This window comes from Macaca thibetana, chromosome 1 (assembly GCF_024542745.1).
Source record: "Macaca thibetana thibetana isolate TM-01 chromosome 1, ASM2454274v1, whole genome shotgun sequence".
NCBI lineage: Eukaryota > Metazoa > Chordata > Mammalia > Primates > Cercopithecidae > Macaca > Macaca thibetana.
In genome coordinates this window covers 53,410,295-53,427,069 of record NC_065578.1, presented here as the reverse complement: position 1 = coordinate 53,427,069, position 16,775 = coordinate 53,410,295, and the positions used below count along the sequence as shown (strand labels likewise).

The 16,775-nt window shown below is 49.8% G+C and overlaps 2 protein-coding genes across 4 annotated transcripts in view; one reads left to right on the top strand and one right to left on the bottom strand.

Annotated features, from left to right (window-relative positions):
• Positions 1-16,235, top strand: part of LOC126962428 (NADH-cytochrome b5 reductase-like) — a 30,574-nt gene extending 14,339 nt beyond the window's left edge. For all 3 annotated transcript variants that reach the window (XM_050803445.1, XM_050803466.1, XM_050803455.1), the window contains 3 exons: positions 3,497-3,601; positions 8,374-8,577; positions 12,891-16,235. In XM_050803445.1, coding sequence (XP_050659402.1) covers positions 3,497-3,601; positions 8,374-8,577; positions 12,891-13,094 — 513 coding nt within the window. In that variant the 3' untranslated portion in view covers positions 13,095-16,235. The remainder of the gene's footprint in view (positions 1-3,496; positions 3,602-8,373; positions 8,578-12,890) is intronic.
• Positions 1-16,775, bottom strand: part of MRPL37 (mitochondrial ribosomal protein L37) — a 911,410-nt gene that overhangs the window by 33,627 nt on the left and 861,008 nt on the right. The gene's annotated exons all lie outside the window — the stretch shown is intronic.

Sequence of the window (16,775 nt, the reverse complement as noted above, 5' to 3'; positions counted from 1 at the left end):
ACCTGCCCAGGACAAGTGACCAGATCAGGACAATACAGTGTGACAGATTTTGTGCATAAGGAGGCCCAGCCCAGCTCAGCGACTGGGTTGCAGGGGAGGCAGGCCGGGCTTCCTTGGAGAAGCTATGTGTCTAGGGAGTGGAGAGCTAGAGGGAAAATGTGGGAAGGAAACTCAATGCTGGGAACAATATGGACAAAGGCAACTGGGGAAGTAAGTCCTTTGTCCTGGAACAGAAGGAAGGCATGCCAAGGGAGCAGGATGCAAGCTGAGAGGTTCAGGCAAGAGGTAGGACATGGAGAAGCTTATGGACAGGACTAACCTAACATCACCTCTCAGGGCAGGTGGGCAGGACCAGGGGCATTGGAATTGGACCTTGAATTCCAATTCCAATGCACTGGAATTTGAGTGCAAATTGGCAGTGGCCATAAATGGCATTCTAGGCTGAGGGGATGGTTAACCAAAGGTTGGGAGGGGTGAAATAGAACAAGTCTTCTAGGAACCGTACCCAGCCTGACAACCAGGAGGAGAAGGTGCTGGTGGAGCAGGCGGGGTGGATGGAGGAATTGGTAGAGATGAGATGAACAAAGTAGGGGTGCAAAACACCCTGGAGACCCAAGGAATAGGCAACAAATATATAAGAAGTTGTGGAGGCCCAATTATGTGGAAAGAATAATTAGGTTGAGCTACATGAAATTGCTGATATTCTAACTTTTTTGACTTAAAGAAACATCAACTTCATGTGGGCCAACCTAATACACAGCTCTAGATCATCATTTCCCAAATGGAATCATTACAATATTTAAGAATAGTGTTCACATCCTTGATCTACCTTATAAGACATGACTTATTATCTGTATTGCATTGATAAGTAAACTGAGTCCCACAGAGGCCCCAAGGCCCCACAGCTAGTAAGAAGTTCTGCTGGTAGGTGAGTCCTGCCCCCTGACACCGAGACCTCAGCACTGCCTCCAGCTCCCGCCTTCCTACCTGCCATCAGAGTGCGAGTATTTATTCCCTCACACATAAGCTTGGATGGGATCCCTTCTTCACACAACTGTTTGTCTGGGAGATTCCACAAATCCTCTCCAAATGGCCTGCTTCCCCAAGCTGCTTCTCGGGGTGTGTTTCTGTGGAAAGGATAAGCCTGGAGACAGTTCTTCAGGGCAGCTGGATCTCTCCCAGCTGCAAGGCTGATTTTCTCCTTCGTTTACTGGAAAGCCTCTCTTTAGAGAGATGCCTAATTATCTCTAAGCCACTGGCTAGGAAGAGCCAAAAATGTCTTTGCAAATTGGGAAGGCAGGCAGGGCTTATCGTTTGACCCTCCCATGTAGAAGGGAAGGAGAAGCTCCCATTTCTCAGGCACTTTCTGGGTACCAGGTACTGCCCCTGTCTCTTTATTCCAATTATCGCATTTCAACCTCATAACCACCCTATAGAGTAGATAATATTATTCCCATTTTACAGATGAAGAAACTGAAGCTCAGAAAGATGACATCATTTGTCTCAAGGCCCCTTGGGTAATATCATCCAAATGGAAGGACAAAAGTTCAGTGTCAGTTCTGTTTAACAAGTATGTATTAAGCATTTACTCTGCCAGGCTCTGTGTGGGTATGTATTAGTCCATTTTCACGCTGCTGATAAAGACTTACCTGAGAATGGGCAATTTATGAAAGAAATGAGTTTAATGGACTCACAGTTCCACATGGCTGGGGAGGCCTCACAATCATGGCCGAAGGTGAAAGGCATAGCTTACATGGTGGCAGATGAGAAGAGAGCTTGTGCAGGGAAACTCTTCTTTGTAAAAACATCAGATCTCATGAGACTTATTCACTATCACAAGGACAGCACGAGAAAGACCTGCCCCCATGATTCAGTTACCTCCCACTGGGTCCCTCCCACAACACATGGGAATTCAAGGTGAGATTTGGATGTTGACACAGCCAAACAATATCAGGGTACTAAAGACAACATGGAAGAATCCTTCCCCTCTTCTTGGGTGCTGTCTATGCCATATGGCCTCTAAGGCCACAGCTGGGATCATGTCTCCCCCTAGACAGGGGCCAGAAAACAAAGCGTGCATGGAGACAACCTCCAGCAAGGCAGGAGAAAAAACGCACCTTTCCTTCTAGACCCCTTCCAGTTGAGCCAGGGACTTCCCTTGCATTGTGCACGTGGTGCCCAGGGAAGTCAGGGATGATATCAGAGATGGCCATGGGTGCTTAAAAACAGGTCTGGGGACCAAAGCCATGTCTCTCTGTTAAGCCTGGCTATAATCTTACTCCAAACACCCTTCCAGTCCTGTTTCCCAGTGCTTCACCCTCACCCTCACCCTACCATGTTCCCTTGTTGTTCCCAAAACATGACCCAGATTGTCCTACCCCTGACCATACTACACCTGATGTCCAGAGTCCTCTCTGCACCCCTGCTCACATCCCCAGTGAATTCCATCTTGCCCATCTTTCAAGTTCCAATTCAAATGCTTCCCCCTCCAGGAAGCCATCCTTGATCCCATCCATGGAAGTGACTGCAGCCTTCTCAGGTTTATTCCTAGTTTATTCTTCTCATGAGTATTAGATGGTCTCTACCTTGTATATGTCTGAGACTTAGGTCCCTTCTGGATTGTAAGCTCCTTAAGGGGACGGCCTGAATCTGGATTGATTGATTCATTCATTCATTCAGGTATTTATTAAGTTATTTCCATGGTTCAGGCACTGGCTGCCTTCATGGAGCTTAAGATCTAGGTGTCTTGCCTGCATCCTTAACATGGTACCTGGTACAGAGTGGACAGACACCCAGGCAATATAGACTCCCCTCTCCATGGAGGAATCATTCCTGTAACCTTCATTTTTCATCCAGCCAGGAGATGGTGTAGAATAATGCAGAGACTGCAGATGGGTGGCCTGAATCTAGCCCACAGATGTATTCGGTATTGGCCAGCATAGAGTTTTAAATTTTTGAATTAATTGCAGACATTTCAAAAATGGGAGATTTTAAATAAAAATATGGATTTCCTGCCTCTTTTGGAAAATCAATAGATCTGGCCAGTTAGGCCCCACAAACTATAGACTGAAACCTGCAAAGTGGCTTCCCTCCTTAGAAGGATTGCTTGCCAACTTATCATAATCCCCATCACTCCCTATTGTCTCCCTGATGCTGAGACTGTGTGTTAATTGCCATTAATCATCACCCGGTTCTTCACTCATTTATGGTACCTGAATGGTCCCTGTGGGCATTTGGGTTTGGGACCTCTATGTTGAAGGCTTTAGGTCCTATGGATTCTCATCCCAGTCTCCTGTCTACCTTCTGTGTAAGCTTCTGGGCCTCATCTGAAAATTGGGAATGACTGTACCAACTTTGTAGGATGAGGAGGACAATTAAATGAGGTAACACATGTGAAGCACTTAGCATACAGAACAGGCTCCACATTAATAGCTAATCTGGTTTGTGTTGGCAGCATGTACCTATCCCACTGATGTCTCCCTGTGTTTGCTTCCAGTGCTACCAGATGGGGCTGATGTCCCGGTATGTTGAGTCCTGGAGAGCAGGAGACACAGCTTTCTGGCGAGGACCTTTCGGAGATTTCTTCTATAAACCAAACCAGGTCAGTGCCAGCACCTTAAATCCTCAAGAGATCCCTATTGACTGTGGTTTTCATGTTTCAGCCCACAGCATCTCACTGTGCCATTCTCCCTGAGCTCACACACAATCCCAAGTGTATCCTTGGGGTTGGACATGGGAGAAGATGGAATAGACACTTATTTTTTTATTTAGAGATGGAGTTTCACTCTTGTTGCCCAGACTGGAGTGCAATGGCGTGATCTCGGCTCACCACAACCTCCACCTCCCAGGTTCAAGCGATTCTCCTGCCTCAGCCTCCCAAGTAGCTGAGATTACAGGCATGCACCACTATGCCTGGCTAATTTTGTATTTCTAGTAGGTATAGGGTTTCTCCATGTTGGTCAAGCTGGTCATGAACTCCCGACCTCAGGTGATCCACCCACCTCAGCCTCCCAAAGTGCTGGGGTTACAGTCGTGAGCCACCACTTCCAGCCGGAATAGACACTTATAAATGAAACTGCCTGCCCAGCTCCAAAGTTACCCAGGGCACCCATTGCTTAGAACATCAGACTCACGTACTTGGCGTTTAGGAGCCCTTATGCCCTCTGACCCTCAGACACCTTCCAATTTCACAGTGCAGTCACATGACTAAATATGCCCCATGGCTTCCTGCTTCCCAGCTCAGATGGCTCTTCTCATCATCATCCTGGCATTTTTAAACCCTTCCCCGACTTTCCCAGAAAGAATTCATAATTTCTCATCAGTTGGTGCATATCTGGAAAGCATTATGACAGTATGTACCAAGAGTCTTCAGAGTCTTCAAATCCTTGGCCCCAGTAATTCCACTATGGAAGTCTGTCCTACAGAATGAATCAAAATGCTGGCTCTTTTGCATATGTTCATTGCATCTTTATTTAAAATAGCAGAAAATTGGAAACAACTGAATATCCAACAGCAGGGGAACAGTTAGGTACACTGGGCTACAGGTACTTGATAGAATAATATCCTGGATTTTAAAATTATGTTTATAAATGATGTTATATACTTATGCTGTAAGATCAAGTGACAAACCCTAGGTACAAAACTGAATATACAGGAGGTTGGGAAATTAAGTTAAAATGCACAGAGAAAATATGAAAAGAAAATGCAATGAAATGTTAGCAGTTCTGGGTAGTGAAATTATGGATGATCTTTATTTTCTTCATTATACTTTCTAAATCATTTGCAGTGAACACCTATTACTTTATAATTAGGAAAACAAAGCAAAATAAAAACAAATGGAAAAGAATGAATCATGCCTTCCTCTCCATTCTTTTTGTTTAATTTTAAAATAGCTTTTTTGGCTGGGCACAGTGGCTCACGCCTATAATCCCAGCACTTTGGGAGGCCGAGGCGGGTGGATCACCTGAGGTCAGGAGTTTGAGACCAGCCTGGCCAACATGGCAAAATCCTGTCTCTACTAAAAATACAAAACATACTAGCCAGGCATGGTGTCATGCACCTGTAATCCCAGCCATTTGGGAGGCCGAGGCATGAGAATCATTCAAACCTAGGAGGCAGAGGTTGCAATGAGCCGAGATTGTGCCACTGCACTCCAGCCTGGGTGGCAGAAAGAGATTCTGTTTTTAAAAAAAAAAAAGATCTTTTATTATTTTTTTCTTTTATAAATGCAGTACATGTTCATTACCCAAAAATCAGCAGACCAAAAAAAAAAAAAAAGAAAAGAAAAAACACTCACAGGCAATCTACCCAGACACACCCATCTTATGGCTTGGTGTATATCCTTCCAAATCCTCTTCCACATGAGTATATGTACAAATGCATACTGCATGTACATGTGTAGTATATATGTATAATAATATCAAGCACGTGCAGCACCTCATGCGTGCCAGGCTCGGACCTTAGCACTTGCTATATGGTAACTTACACAGTCTTCACAGCAGCTCTTAGGTGCTACAACCCCATTCTACAGATATGTGCTATGCATATGTTAATACTCTTCCATAGTATTCTCCTAGTACTAACCATGCTTAGCCTTGCATTTTAGACCCTGCATCCCCCAGATGCTTGAGAGCAGGGAATGGAAATCGTTCGTGTTTCCTCCTTGTCTTGAGTGGATAACAGATGAACGTTGTCTTGACCACCTTTTCTGGTGGAGCCTCCCAATGCCTTGTGGCTGCTCCTTCACATGCACAGAGTACTTGAAAGGTCCTGCATTTATTTCCTGCCTTCCTGCCTTCCCCCCTCCTTTCCTCCCTTTGTTGCCCAAGCTGGAGTGCTGTCACAGCTCACTACAGCTCCACCTACTGGGCTCAAGCAATCTTTCTGCCTCAGCCTCCCAAGTAGCTGGGACTACAGGCGTGTATCACCATGCCCAGGTAAGTTTTGTATTTTTTTGTGGACACAGGATTTCACCATGTTGCCCAGGCTGGTCTCAAACTCCTTGGCTCAAGTGATCCTCCCCACTCAGCCTCCCAAAGTGCTGGGATTATAGGCATAAGCCACCGTGGATTTCTTATCTGGGGAGGCTGTAGGACCTGATGGTGAGGAAAAAGAAATGGTGTCTCACACCTTAATATGCAGTCACTGAAATTTCAGTAAGCCTTGGTTTCACCATGCAAGGACATCTGGGAAGCTCCTGCCCTCTTCCGGGCCCTGTTTTGCTGCTCTGCAGTTGTCTTCATTACAGATGGATATTACATCAGCCCTGAGGACTGACATATTAGCATCCGTCTGTGCATTCATTCAACAAACAGACACAAGTGTTCACCCAGTGCCAGGGGACTCTGGGGACCCAGAGATGGGTCAGATGAGTCCCCTGTCCTCCAGAAGCTCACAGTCTGCTGGGAGAGTAAGACACACAGACAGATGACAGCAGCACAGTGTGGCCAGTGTGGTTCAGAGGGACTCACAGGGAGCTGTGGAAACACAAAGAAAGGACTCTCCCCTTCCCCTGCTTGGGGAAGGCCTTCCAAAGGATAGCCCGAGCTAGGATGGGAGGAGGCGGAGGAGCATGGCAAGCTGAAGACCTGGAGGCTGGAGAGAGCACTGATGCAGAATAGCTGCCAGGCGTGAGTCTCAGCAGCTTAGGGAGAGGGAGGGATCTAATTGGATCTGCACCAGGCAGTTTTCTTTTTTGTTTGTTTTGTTTTGTTTTGTTTGAGACAGGGTTTCACTCTTGCCTAGCTGGAGTGCAGTGGCATGATGGTGGTTCACTACAGCCCCAACCTCCTGGGCTCAAGCGATCCTCCTGTCTCAGTCTTGAGTAGCTGAGATTATAGGCATGAGCCACCACATGCAGCCAATCAAGCACTTTTCTTCATCTCATTTAATCCTTGTAACAGTTCTGAGATAGGTGCTGCTATGGGGAAGTGCTTTTCTTTTTTTACCAGTGGGGACACTGAGGCTCATATTGGTGAAAGAGCTTGCCCAGATCACATGGTTGGGGATTTATACCCAGAGGCCTAATCTCTAGAATGAAGGAGGTGAATACCCCTGCATCACTGAGGTACTAAACTTTAAGGCACTGACCTTAAAGAGGGTTTTTTTTTTTTTTTTTTTTGAGATGGAGTCTCACACTGTCGCCCAGGCTGGAGTGCAGTGGCGCGATCTCCACTTACTGTAAGCTCCGCCTCCCAGGTTCACGTCATTCTCCTGCCTCAGCCTCCTGAGTAGCTTGAGACTATAGGTGCCTGCCACCACGCCCGGCTAATTTTTTGTATTTTTGGTAGAGACGGAGTGTTAACCAGGATGGTCTCTATCTCCTGACTTCGTGAACTACCCACCTCGGCCTCCCAAAGTGCTGGGATTACAGAGGGTCACCCCTCTTTAAGAGGCCTAGAGCCCGGAAATAAATTCAGTGAGGAGGAGTTGATGGAACTGGGACCTCTTGGGGTGGAAACTCACCCTTTTGTTTGTTTGTTTGTTTGTTTTGAGATGGAGTCTTGCTCTGTTGCCCAGGCTGGAGTGCAGTGGCATGATCTTGGCTCACTGCAACCTCTGCCTTCCAGGTTGAGCAATTCTCCTGCCTTAGCCTCCCAAGTAGCTGGGACTACAGGCGTGCACCACCACACTTGGCTAATTTTTGCATTTTTAGTAGAGATGGAGTTTTTTGCCATGTTGGTCTCGAACTTCTGACCTTAAGTGATCCACCCGCCTTGGCCTCCCAAAGTACTAGGATTGTAGGTGTGAGCCACCGCTGCCGGCCGGGAACTCACCTTTTTCAAGTGACTCTTTTGTGCCAGTGCTGTGCTACATGCTTATGCATATTATTTCATTTAGCCTAGAGATAAGCAAGCTCAGAGGTCCAAGGTGGGCCCTTGAGATCTCTGCAGAGGTACCCTGGGGCAGAGGAAGCAGCCCAGAGAGCAGGGCTGGAATGGCGTTGGGAGTGGGCAAGGCTTTGATGGGAGTAGGTTTCAACTCAATGTAAGTAAAGACCTCCCTGGCAAAGGATTTGGCCTATAGTAGGGCAAACTGCCTTGGGAAGTAGTGAGCTCCCTGTCAGCAGAAGTGTGTAAGCAGAGTACTTGTGGGGATGCTTTAGTAGGCAACCAGGCCACTTACAGGATGGGCTATACTGTTATGTTCCCTTTCAGCCCCCATATCTCATCGTCTCCATTACCCAAACCTCACATGCCTTTCACAAACAAGGACGACTTTCTGGAGGAGGTAGAGAGGGGACATAGGTGGTTGGACACCAAGGAAGGGCACTGCCATCCAGTTGAAGGAAGCTCAAGGAAAAGCCCCATAGTAGAGGGGATAGGGTGAGATTCTCCCAACCCACCTGTCATACATACCCCTTCTATTCCCCAGTATGGTGAGCTCCTCATGCTGGCTGCGGGCACGGGCCTGGCCCCCATGGTGCCCATCCTGCAGAGCATCACAGACAATGAGGATGACGAGACTTTTGTCACTCTAGTCGGTTGCTTCAAGACCTTTGAGAGCATCTACCTGAAAACCTTCCTCCAAGAGCAGGCCTGTTTCTGGAACGTCCGTACATTCTTTGTACTCAGCCAGGTGAGCCCAGGGTGGTGACTTCCTTTTTTGATTGAGACTCTGCAGTCCCTTTGCACCTGTCCTGAGTACCAGCTCTAGCCTCTTTTGGCAATGGACGCTGTAGTCATAATCCCTGCCACTGGTGGAGCACCCACCTGTAAGGAAGGAAGGTGTTCTCATGTTCATTATACAGATGAGGAAATGCACGTTCTAGGGGTGAAGCTGCCCACCAGCTCATGCTGCTGGACAGGGCTGAGGCCAGGATCTGAGCCCAGGGCTGTCTGGTTGCCGAGCTCTGGCTCTCACCCCATGCGTTGCTGCCTCCCATCGCCCTCTGGCATCATCAGTTACATGGGCAGGGGCCTGGCTGTAGAGGACATGGCAGGCTGCAGACCTCCCTCCGACTGAGTGATGTTCCTTGAGGCAGAGACCACATGTCTACCTCAGCCTCTTTCTTCAGTGCTTAGCATAATGCCAGGCCCAGAACAGGGACTCCATTAGTGACTGCTGGAGTAACTGATCTGAGTTCCCTGTGCTTACTAGTATCCTTCCACCTCAGCCTGTCCCTCCATAGGAGGACCCCACCGTAGCTGGCAGCGACTCTCCCTGCTGAACCCTCCTCCCTCTGACTCCACATCCCCTCTGCTCACTCAGGTAACCCTTCTGGGGCCACCCCCATAGGTTAGAGCACGGGGGTTTATCTGCCCCTCATCTCAAGCCAGACCCTCAGCTACTTTTGCTGGCCTGCCTTTCCCTGGTTGGTAGCTTCACTTTTCCCTCCTGTCCCCCGTGGGTTGGATTCCTGCTGGGCCCCCTGTGTTCCCTGGTGCTCAGGGTCAGCCTTCTTGCCTGGTGCTGTGGAGCACCCTTCTCATCTGGTCCCACTATGAGGCAGCTTTATGTGGTCCCTAAACACTTATTTGATCCTCAACATTGTGGCTGGGTGTGGAGGGTGAGGAAATTGGATTTTCCATCCCAATATAAGGGTCCCTGGGCTCCCCAGGGTCTGGGTTCTGCAGGCCTGTCCATGGGGCAGAATGCTCAGTGGCATGACATTGAGAGCATGGTGAACATTTATAGCAGCAGAAAGTGCCTAAGGAAGGAGAATGGAGCCAAAGGCTAGCGTGCAGCCCAAGGGGTGGGTGCAAGGGATGGGCCACTGTTGCCCAGCAGCACAGACAGCCTGCCTGAGATCCTGGACAAGGACACTGGGAGGAGGGCAGGAAGGCAGCACCTGGCAGAGGGTCCACAAGCTGCTGGCCAGCTTTGCTTTCCCTCCTCTATCACCTGAGCATGTGGCAGGTGTCAGAGACACAATAGTGAAGGTGACCAACTCCCAGCCCTCTGGCTGCTCACCTATCTGTGGGTGACAGCCACAGTGGCGGCCGAAAAGGTCTCCCCTTCATTCAGCACATTCTCTGTAGCCAGCACCATTCTAAGCACTTTATTTACTCATTTAATCTCCACTACAATCTTATGAGGCTTATACTCCCATCTTGCTCCTTGTACAGATGTGAAACCACAGAATGGTTAAGAACCTTGCCCAGGGTAACATAGCTGGTTAGTGGAGAGTGGAGTATGAACCCAGGAGGTCCTGCTCAAAGGCTGTGGTCTTAGTGCTCCTCGGAATAAGGCAGCACAGCACAAGGTGCTGTGAAGATGTTCAGGATGCCAGCGGTGGGCAGAGAGGCCAGGCAGGGTCAGGGAGGGCTTTACCAAGCAGGTGGCTTTTCAATTAAAGTTCACCAGCAATAGAAGATTTTTAGCCCCCAGCTGGGCCAGGGTGGTGCCAGTGGCCTGGAGTTGGGCAAGTGAGTGGGCTGGCCATTAGTGGCAGGTGAAAGGAGTGACTTGTGGCTCCTGCCTGTCCACACTCCCTTGACTCAGTGTGCGCCCTCACCTGCCTGGGCCACAGCTGCAGTATCCTCAAGAGTCTCCCCGTACCAGCCGCTCCCTGCTGATTTGTCCTGCGTCCTGCAGTCCTAAGGGCAGATCTGACCACACCACCACCCTGTTTCCAGCGCTTCCCTGGCTCCCTACTGCTCACAGGATAAGGTCCACACCTGAGAACTGCCTCCCTCTGCGGCCTCATCTCCCAGCCCGCCCTCCCTGTAAGCTGTGGCCTGATGTCACTGGTCTGCCCATGGTTGCAAGTGTGCTGTGCTTTTCTGGCTTCTGGGCCTTTGCTCACGCCATTCTGCCTGCCAGGAGTGCTCCCCCTTCCTCACCTCCCACCTGTGTACCCCTCACATCCCTGTTGAGGTAGAAGTCCATCCTGGAAGCTTTCCTAGAGCCCCCAGGCTGGTCTTGGTGGTTCTGCTGCCACCACCCCGGCTCTCCTTCACAGCACCCACCTGCTGCACCGTCACTGTTTGTGGGGTCCCCTGCCCATCTCACCAGCAGCCAGGCCCAGGGCATCTCAGGGTGCATGGTGGGATAGGCTGAGCTGAACCTAAGTAGTCTGAGGGAAATGAGCAGTGGAAAAGGGGAGGTGAGGCCAGTGGGCCCCAAGGCCCCATCTGGTGGGTCAGACTGTAGCGGGAGCATGGGAAATGCCAGCTCATCAGAGAGGATTCCCTCATCAGCACAGACTCTGTGAGGTGGGACTCCAGGGCACCCTGTTTGTTTTGTTTTGAGACAGGGTCTCACTCTGTTGCCCATGCTGGAGTACAGTAGTGCAATCATAACCCACTGAAGTCTCAACCTCCCTGGGCTTAAATGATCCTCCTACCTCAGCCTCCCAAGCAACTGGGACTACAGGCGCATAGCACTTCCCCTAGCTAATTTTCGTATTTTTTTGTAGACCAGCTTTTGTCACATTGCCCAGGCTGGTCTTGAACTCCTGGACTCAAGCGATCCTGCCACCTCAGCCTCCCAAAGTGCTGGGATTACAGGCTTGAGCCACTGTACCTGCCTCCAGGGCCCTTTGAGTGGGCCTCAGAATAGAGGCCTCTCCTCACAGGGCCTCTGCCAGGGCTTGCACCAGCACCACGGCTCTCTGGACAGTGACTTTCCATAGCGGATACTCTCCTCACAATCACAATCCTGAGAGGTCAGTCACTCAGCCAGGAAAGTGGCAGTGGAGCTCCACTCGCCACCAATCCTGTCTTTGTGCCTAGCCCCAGGAACTAGCAGCTTGCCCTCATAGGATCTGCAGAGTGATGGCTCTATTCTGGATTTTGTTTTTTGTGGGCTGGTAAGATGGTTTTTGCATTTAAATTCTTCAGACTATATATAGTTGTCCCTTGGTATTCATGGGGGATTGACTCCAGGACCCCCTGCAGATACCAAAATCTGAGGATGCTCAAGTCCTTGATATAAAATGGTGTGGTATTTGCATATAACCTACACACATCCTCCCATGTGCCTTAAATCATCTCTAAATTATAATACCTAATACAATGTAAATATTGAGTAAATAGCTCTTACTGTATTTCTTTTTGTGTTTCTATTGCTATATTGTTATTTTTAAATGTTTTTTAAAAAATATTTTCAATCCACAGTTGGTTGAATCCATAAGTGTGGAACCCATGGATACAGAGGGCTAACTGTATACTTAATGATTTGTATACTTTTCTATACATATGTTGTACACCAATAAAATGTTCATTTAAAAAAATAGAAGAAATTCCTTCAAGTCACCTGGGAGTGGAACTTTCATTTTGTGACCCTGAGGAGGAAAGCTTCAGCTAAGGCTAGAAAGGCAGAGAGTAGGGTCCTGGGTGCCTGGGGTCACCGTCCAGCCTTGGAATGCGAGCTTAGCCTTTCTCGATGAAGGCATTGTGACCTGGGATCTGTGTTGTATGCAGCCAGGAACCTTGTCTCTTTTGAGCAGCTGCCATATCCCAGTGGCTAGCTCGGTGCCTGGCACAGAGTAAGCACTTGGTAAATATCTGCTAAATGAACATGTTCATTGAAACCTTAAAAGAAATGAGCAAAAGTTATGCTCCAAGGGTGATGATGATAGCTAACCTTGGAAAGATTCTGGGAAACCCACAGTCAGGGGAGAAAACATTCCTCCCACAGTGACAGGTGTGGCTGCTGGAAGGCAGCGAGAAATGGTGGGACTTGAGTTCTGGTCCTGCTGCTGCCCCCACCTCATCGTGTGCCACGGGGAAGTCCCTCTTCCCTGTGCCTCTCCTGTCATGGGAAGGTGATAGTTCCCACAGGCTTGTTTTGGGGATGAGGAGGAAGTGCCTGGCCCACGGTGGGGCTGGATATAGGCTGGCTTCCTACAGCCTCAGTTTCTTTATTTTGCAGAGAAGAGCTGGCTCTGTGAACACTAAGGACCCCCCGCTCCCTTGTAGTAACCCATGCCTTTCTTGTCTTCCCAGGAGAGCTCCTCAGAGCAGCTTCCTTGGAGTTACCAAGAGAAGACCCGCTTTGGCCGCCTGGGCCAGGACCTAATTAAAGAGCTGGTCAGCTGCTGTCGGAGAAAGCCATTCGCACTTGTCTGTGGCTCAGCTGAGTTCAACAAGGACATAGCCAGGTGCTTACTGTGTGCAGGCCTCACTGAGGACTCCTATTTCCTCTTCTAGCCCTGGCCTCCCTTCCAAAGCCTAGGCCATGGGCCTGCTACTGGGACCCAGGAAGGAGCACAGACTGGAATCAGAAGACATGGAGTCCAGGCCTGGTCCTGCTGCTCTTTTGCCAGGTGACCTTGGGCAAGTGTCTTTACTGCTCAGAACCTCTACTTCTCATCTGCCCCATGAGGTTAATCACTCCTCTGGCCTCCTACTATGTGGAAGGAGGACAGGCTGTAGGGACCCTGAGGAAGCGAGCAACCAGCCTGGGAGTCAGGGAAGACTCCTCAGAGGAAGCCAAGTCCAGGCTGAGCCCCAGGAGGAGTAGGAATTGGGCAGGGGAAGATTCAGGAGGAGCTTCCCTGGCCTCTCCGATTAGAGGATCTAATGGGGGCTCCAGCTGTGGCCTCAGCACCATCTCAGATTAGGGCTTCCTGAGTGTGTAGGGAAGGACCCAGGAGAGGCTGAAAGCTCTTTGGAGGAGAATTCTACCTTTCCTCCTGTGCCATGAGCCTGACACATGAAGGTCTTGGGTTCTATGACTTCACCATGTCCTGAGAGCAAGGTGGGGCCCTGGACTGTCTTTGTATTGGCCCCAAGCCTTTCCTGCTGTGAACAGCTTCATTCTCAGTCCCCTTTCCTGGCTCAAGAATTGAGCCTAGCAAAAGAAGAGGCATGGGAAGGAAATGCCCCTCCCTCCTTCTGCAGGCAGCCACTCAGCCTGTGCCTTCAGCTCGGTGCCCTGGTGACAGTTGCTATGGAGATCTAAAGATAGAGCAGGAGTCAGGAGACCTGGGTCCCTCTCCCAGCTTGTCCCACTCAGCGGCTGCCGATCCCGGTCCACCCACCCCAGGAACCCGGCACCCCCATCCCAGGAACCCAGTGCCCCTGGGCAGTGCACTGCAGTTAATGAATTCTGCTTTCCACAGCCTGGGCTCCAGCATGCTGCACCAGCTTGGGCTAACTACAGGCAGTCCCAGAATTGGAATACTAAGCCATGGAATCTTGGAGTTAGATGTTTATAGTCATAGAAGTGTACTCCTCACCATATCAAAGCTGAAAGTTCAGGACTCTAAGAAACATACAGCGTGACAGACTTATCGTATACACGGGAAACTGAAGCCCAATGAGACTAAATGACTTGCCCAGGGTAAAACAATCCATGGCAGAGCCAGCACTAGAAGCCTCCTAGCTTCAACCTCATGTGCCAGTTCAGCACCAGTGGTTTTCAAACTGCGCTCCACAGGAAACAAGCGTTCTTTGCATAGCAGCAGTGAAAGGACAGCTCCAGATGGATCCCCAGACCCCCCTTCAACCAGAGCAGTTCCGTTTTCATCCCATTTGTATATTGGGGTTTCGAAGTATTTTTATTTGTAGAAAAGGATTTTCCTATCCTGCTCAGAAAAATGGCAACAAATCTCTCTGCTGTGTCACATTTAATAAATAATTGTGACACACAGCTGGGGGATGGTGCCGGAGGTTTCAAACTGCTTCACAGGCAGAGTTCCAGGGTCAGAGAGCATGGAGTGCTGTGTGTGACCTTCTCCCAGAAACATGGGCACAGGAGCGTGTTAAAGGCCTGAAAAGACCAGTGGCAAAGAAACTCCTTTCATTTTGTCTAACCCAGAGTTTCTCAAGCTTATTTAACTATAGAACACTTTTCTATGGGTTTCATAGCCTCTTTCTAGCACAGCATAATGAGTGGGAAAGGCCCTGACTGAGAGTCAAAGATTCTGAGCAGGAACCGTGATCTCTTCCTGCCTAGCCTGTGACTTGAGCAAGACACTTTTCCTCTCCCCAGACCTCTGAGGTCTGCGATTTTCCCTCCACCCTTTCCTCTCCCTCAGTTTGCACGTCCTATTGACTCAGCTGCAAATAGCGGGGGCCTCTCAGGAGCCTGACTCTGTTCAGACACCAGGGAAACAACAGCACACCAGGCAGATGCAGTTATGTCCAGTGCGGAACTTACAGCCTAGCAAGGAAGGCAGAAATTCAACCTGTAATTCTAAAAGGGATAGATGTCATGGAAACGGAAGTGTGGAGTGCTGGGAGAGTGGATGGCAGGGGCTTTAGCCCAGTCTAGGGAAAGGCCAGGGGCACACCACTGCCACCAGGGATAGAGGCTTCAAAAGCTTCCAAGTCACTCATATTAAGAGTGTTGCCAGGCATGGTGACTCACACCTGTAATCACAGCACTTTGGGAGGCTGTGGCAGGCGGATTGTCTGAGCCCAGAAGTTCGAGGCCACCCTGGCCAACATGACAAAACCCTGTCTCTACAAAAAAAAAAAAAAAAAAAAAAAAAAGATTAGCCCCGTGTGGTGGTATGCGCCTATAGTCCCAGCTACTTTGGAGGCTGAGGTGGGAGTATTGCTTGAGCCAAGGAGGTCAAGGCTGCAATGACTGTGATTGAGCCACTGCACTCCAAGTCTGTGTGACAAAGCAAGACCCTGTGTCAAAATAATAATAATAATAAAATCAAAAAGAGTGTTAAGGGGGTCTCCACTTAAGGAGTAGAGAGTTCGAGGCAGTTCTCTTATCTCTGTCCTTGTCTCGTTTTAGATGTATGATGTTTAGATATTAGACAAGGCCGCCCAGTGGTAACCAACCTAGAATGTGTTGGCCTCCTCTTCCCCTCACTCCGTGTAGGTTCTGTACAGCCTGGCTGCTGGTGGGATCTCTCATCATGGGACATTGGTGAGGACCCAGCCATGCCCTTGGTGCCAAGAAGCCTAAAGGGCTCCTGTCACCTGGAAACCTGAGAGTGCGGGGCCGGGTGCTGTGCCCCACAGGGTGCTGAGCAAGCCCAAGAAGAAGAGTGTAGGGTGTGGTATGTGAATTCAGACCTCTTGGAGCTGGGGGCGATTCCCGTCAGCTGCTGTTCCTTTGATGATGCCCACTGCGTGTTGTGGGAGGCGTGACCACCGTGTGATGTTGCAGTGAGAGAAGGGAGGCTTAGGAGCTAAACATGATACACGGGCATCAAGAGGTCAACCAGGTGTCCGCAATCTATGAGCCAGACACAGCTCTCTTTGTGCATGCATCCCAAGCTTCAGGAAGGCAACAGCTACTAGAGGGCCTGGGGACAGATTCTTGTTAGCAGAAGTGGTGGTGACTTTAGCTCCACCCTCACCATGTTTACCGGCGTCGCTTCTGCGTTCCCCTCATGGGGCTCCCAGCTCCCAGTCTGCATGCCACCTCCATGCCGAGACCAGACCAGTTTTCCCTACACACAAATCCGGGCCTGTCACTCCTCTGCTTGAAATCCTTCCCTATCTCCCTGTGGCCTTGGGGTACGGCCTCTCTGCTCTGCCACCTTTCCAGACTTTTTCTATGCCACCGCCTGCTCACACACACCTCTCAGGCTCCAAACATGTTCTCTTGCGTCAGCCCATCCCTTACACTAGCTGCTTCCTCTGCCTCGCCAGCCTCCCACCTTCCCATCTCCCACTCACCTTTTTTGCCTCCTCATCTTCTGAGGTCTCAGCTCAGTGCCACTTCCTCTGGGGAGCCTCGCCTGTGTCTTCCACTCCAGCTTGGTCAGTGAGCAGAGGGGCTTGTGTGCTTTTCTGTCGCTGCACCCATCAGTCTCATCTGCATGTGGGCATGAGGGCCGGCCCATTGCACCCCTGACAGGAGAGGATGCTCAGCACTTCCTGAATGGCGAATACCTGAGCGATAAACAACTCATGTTCAGG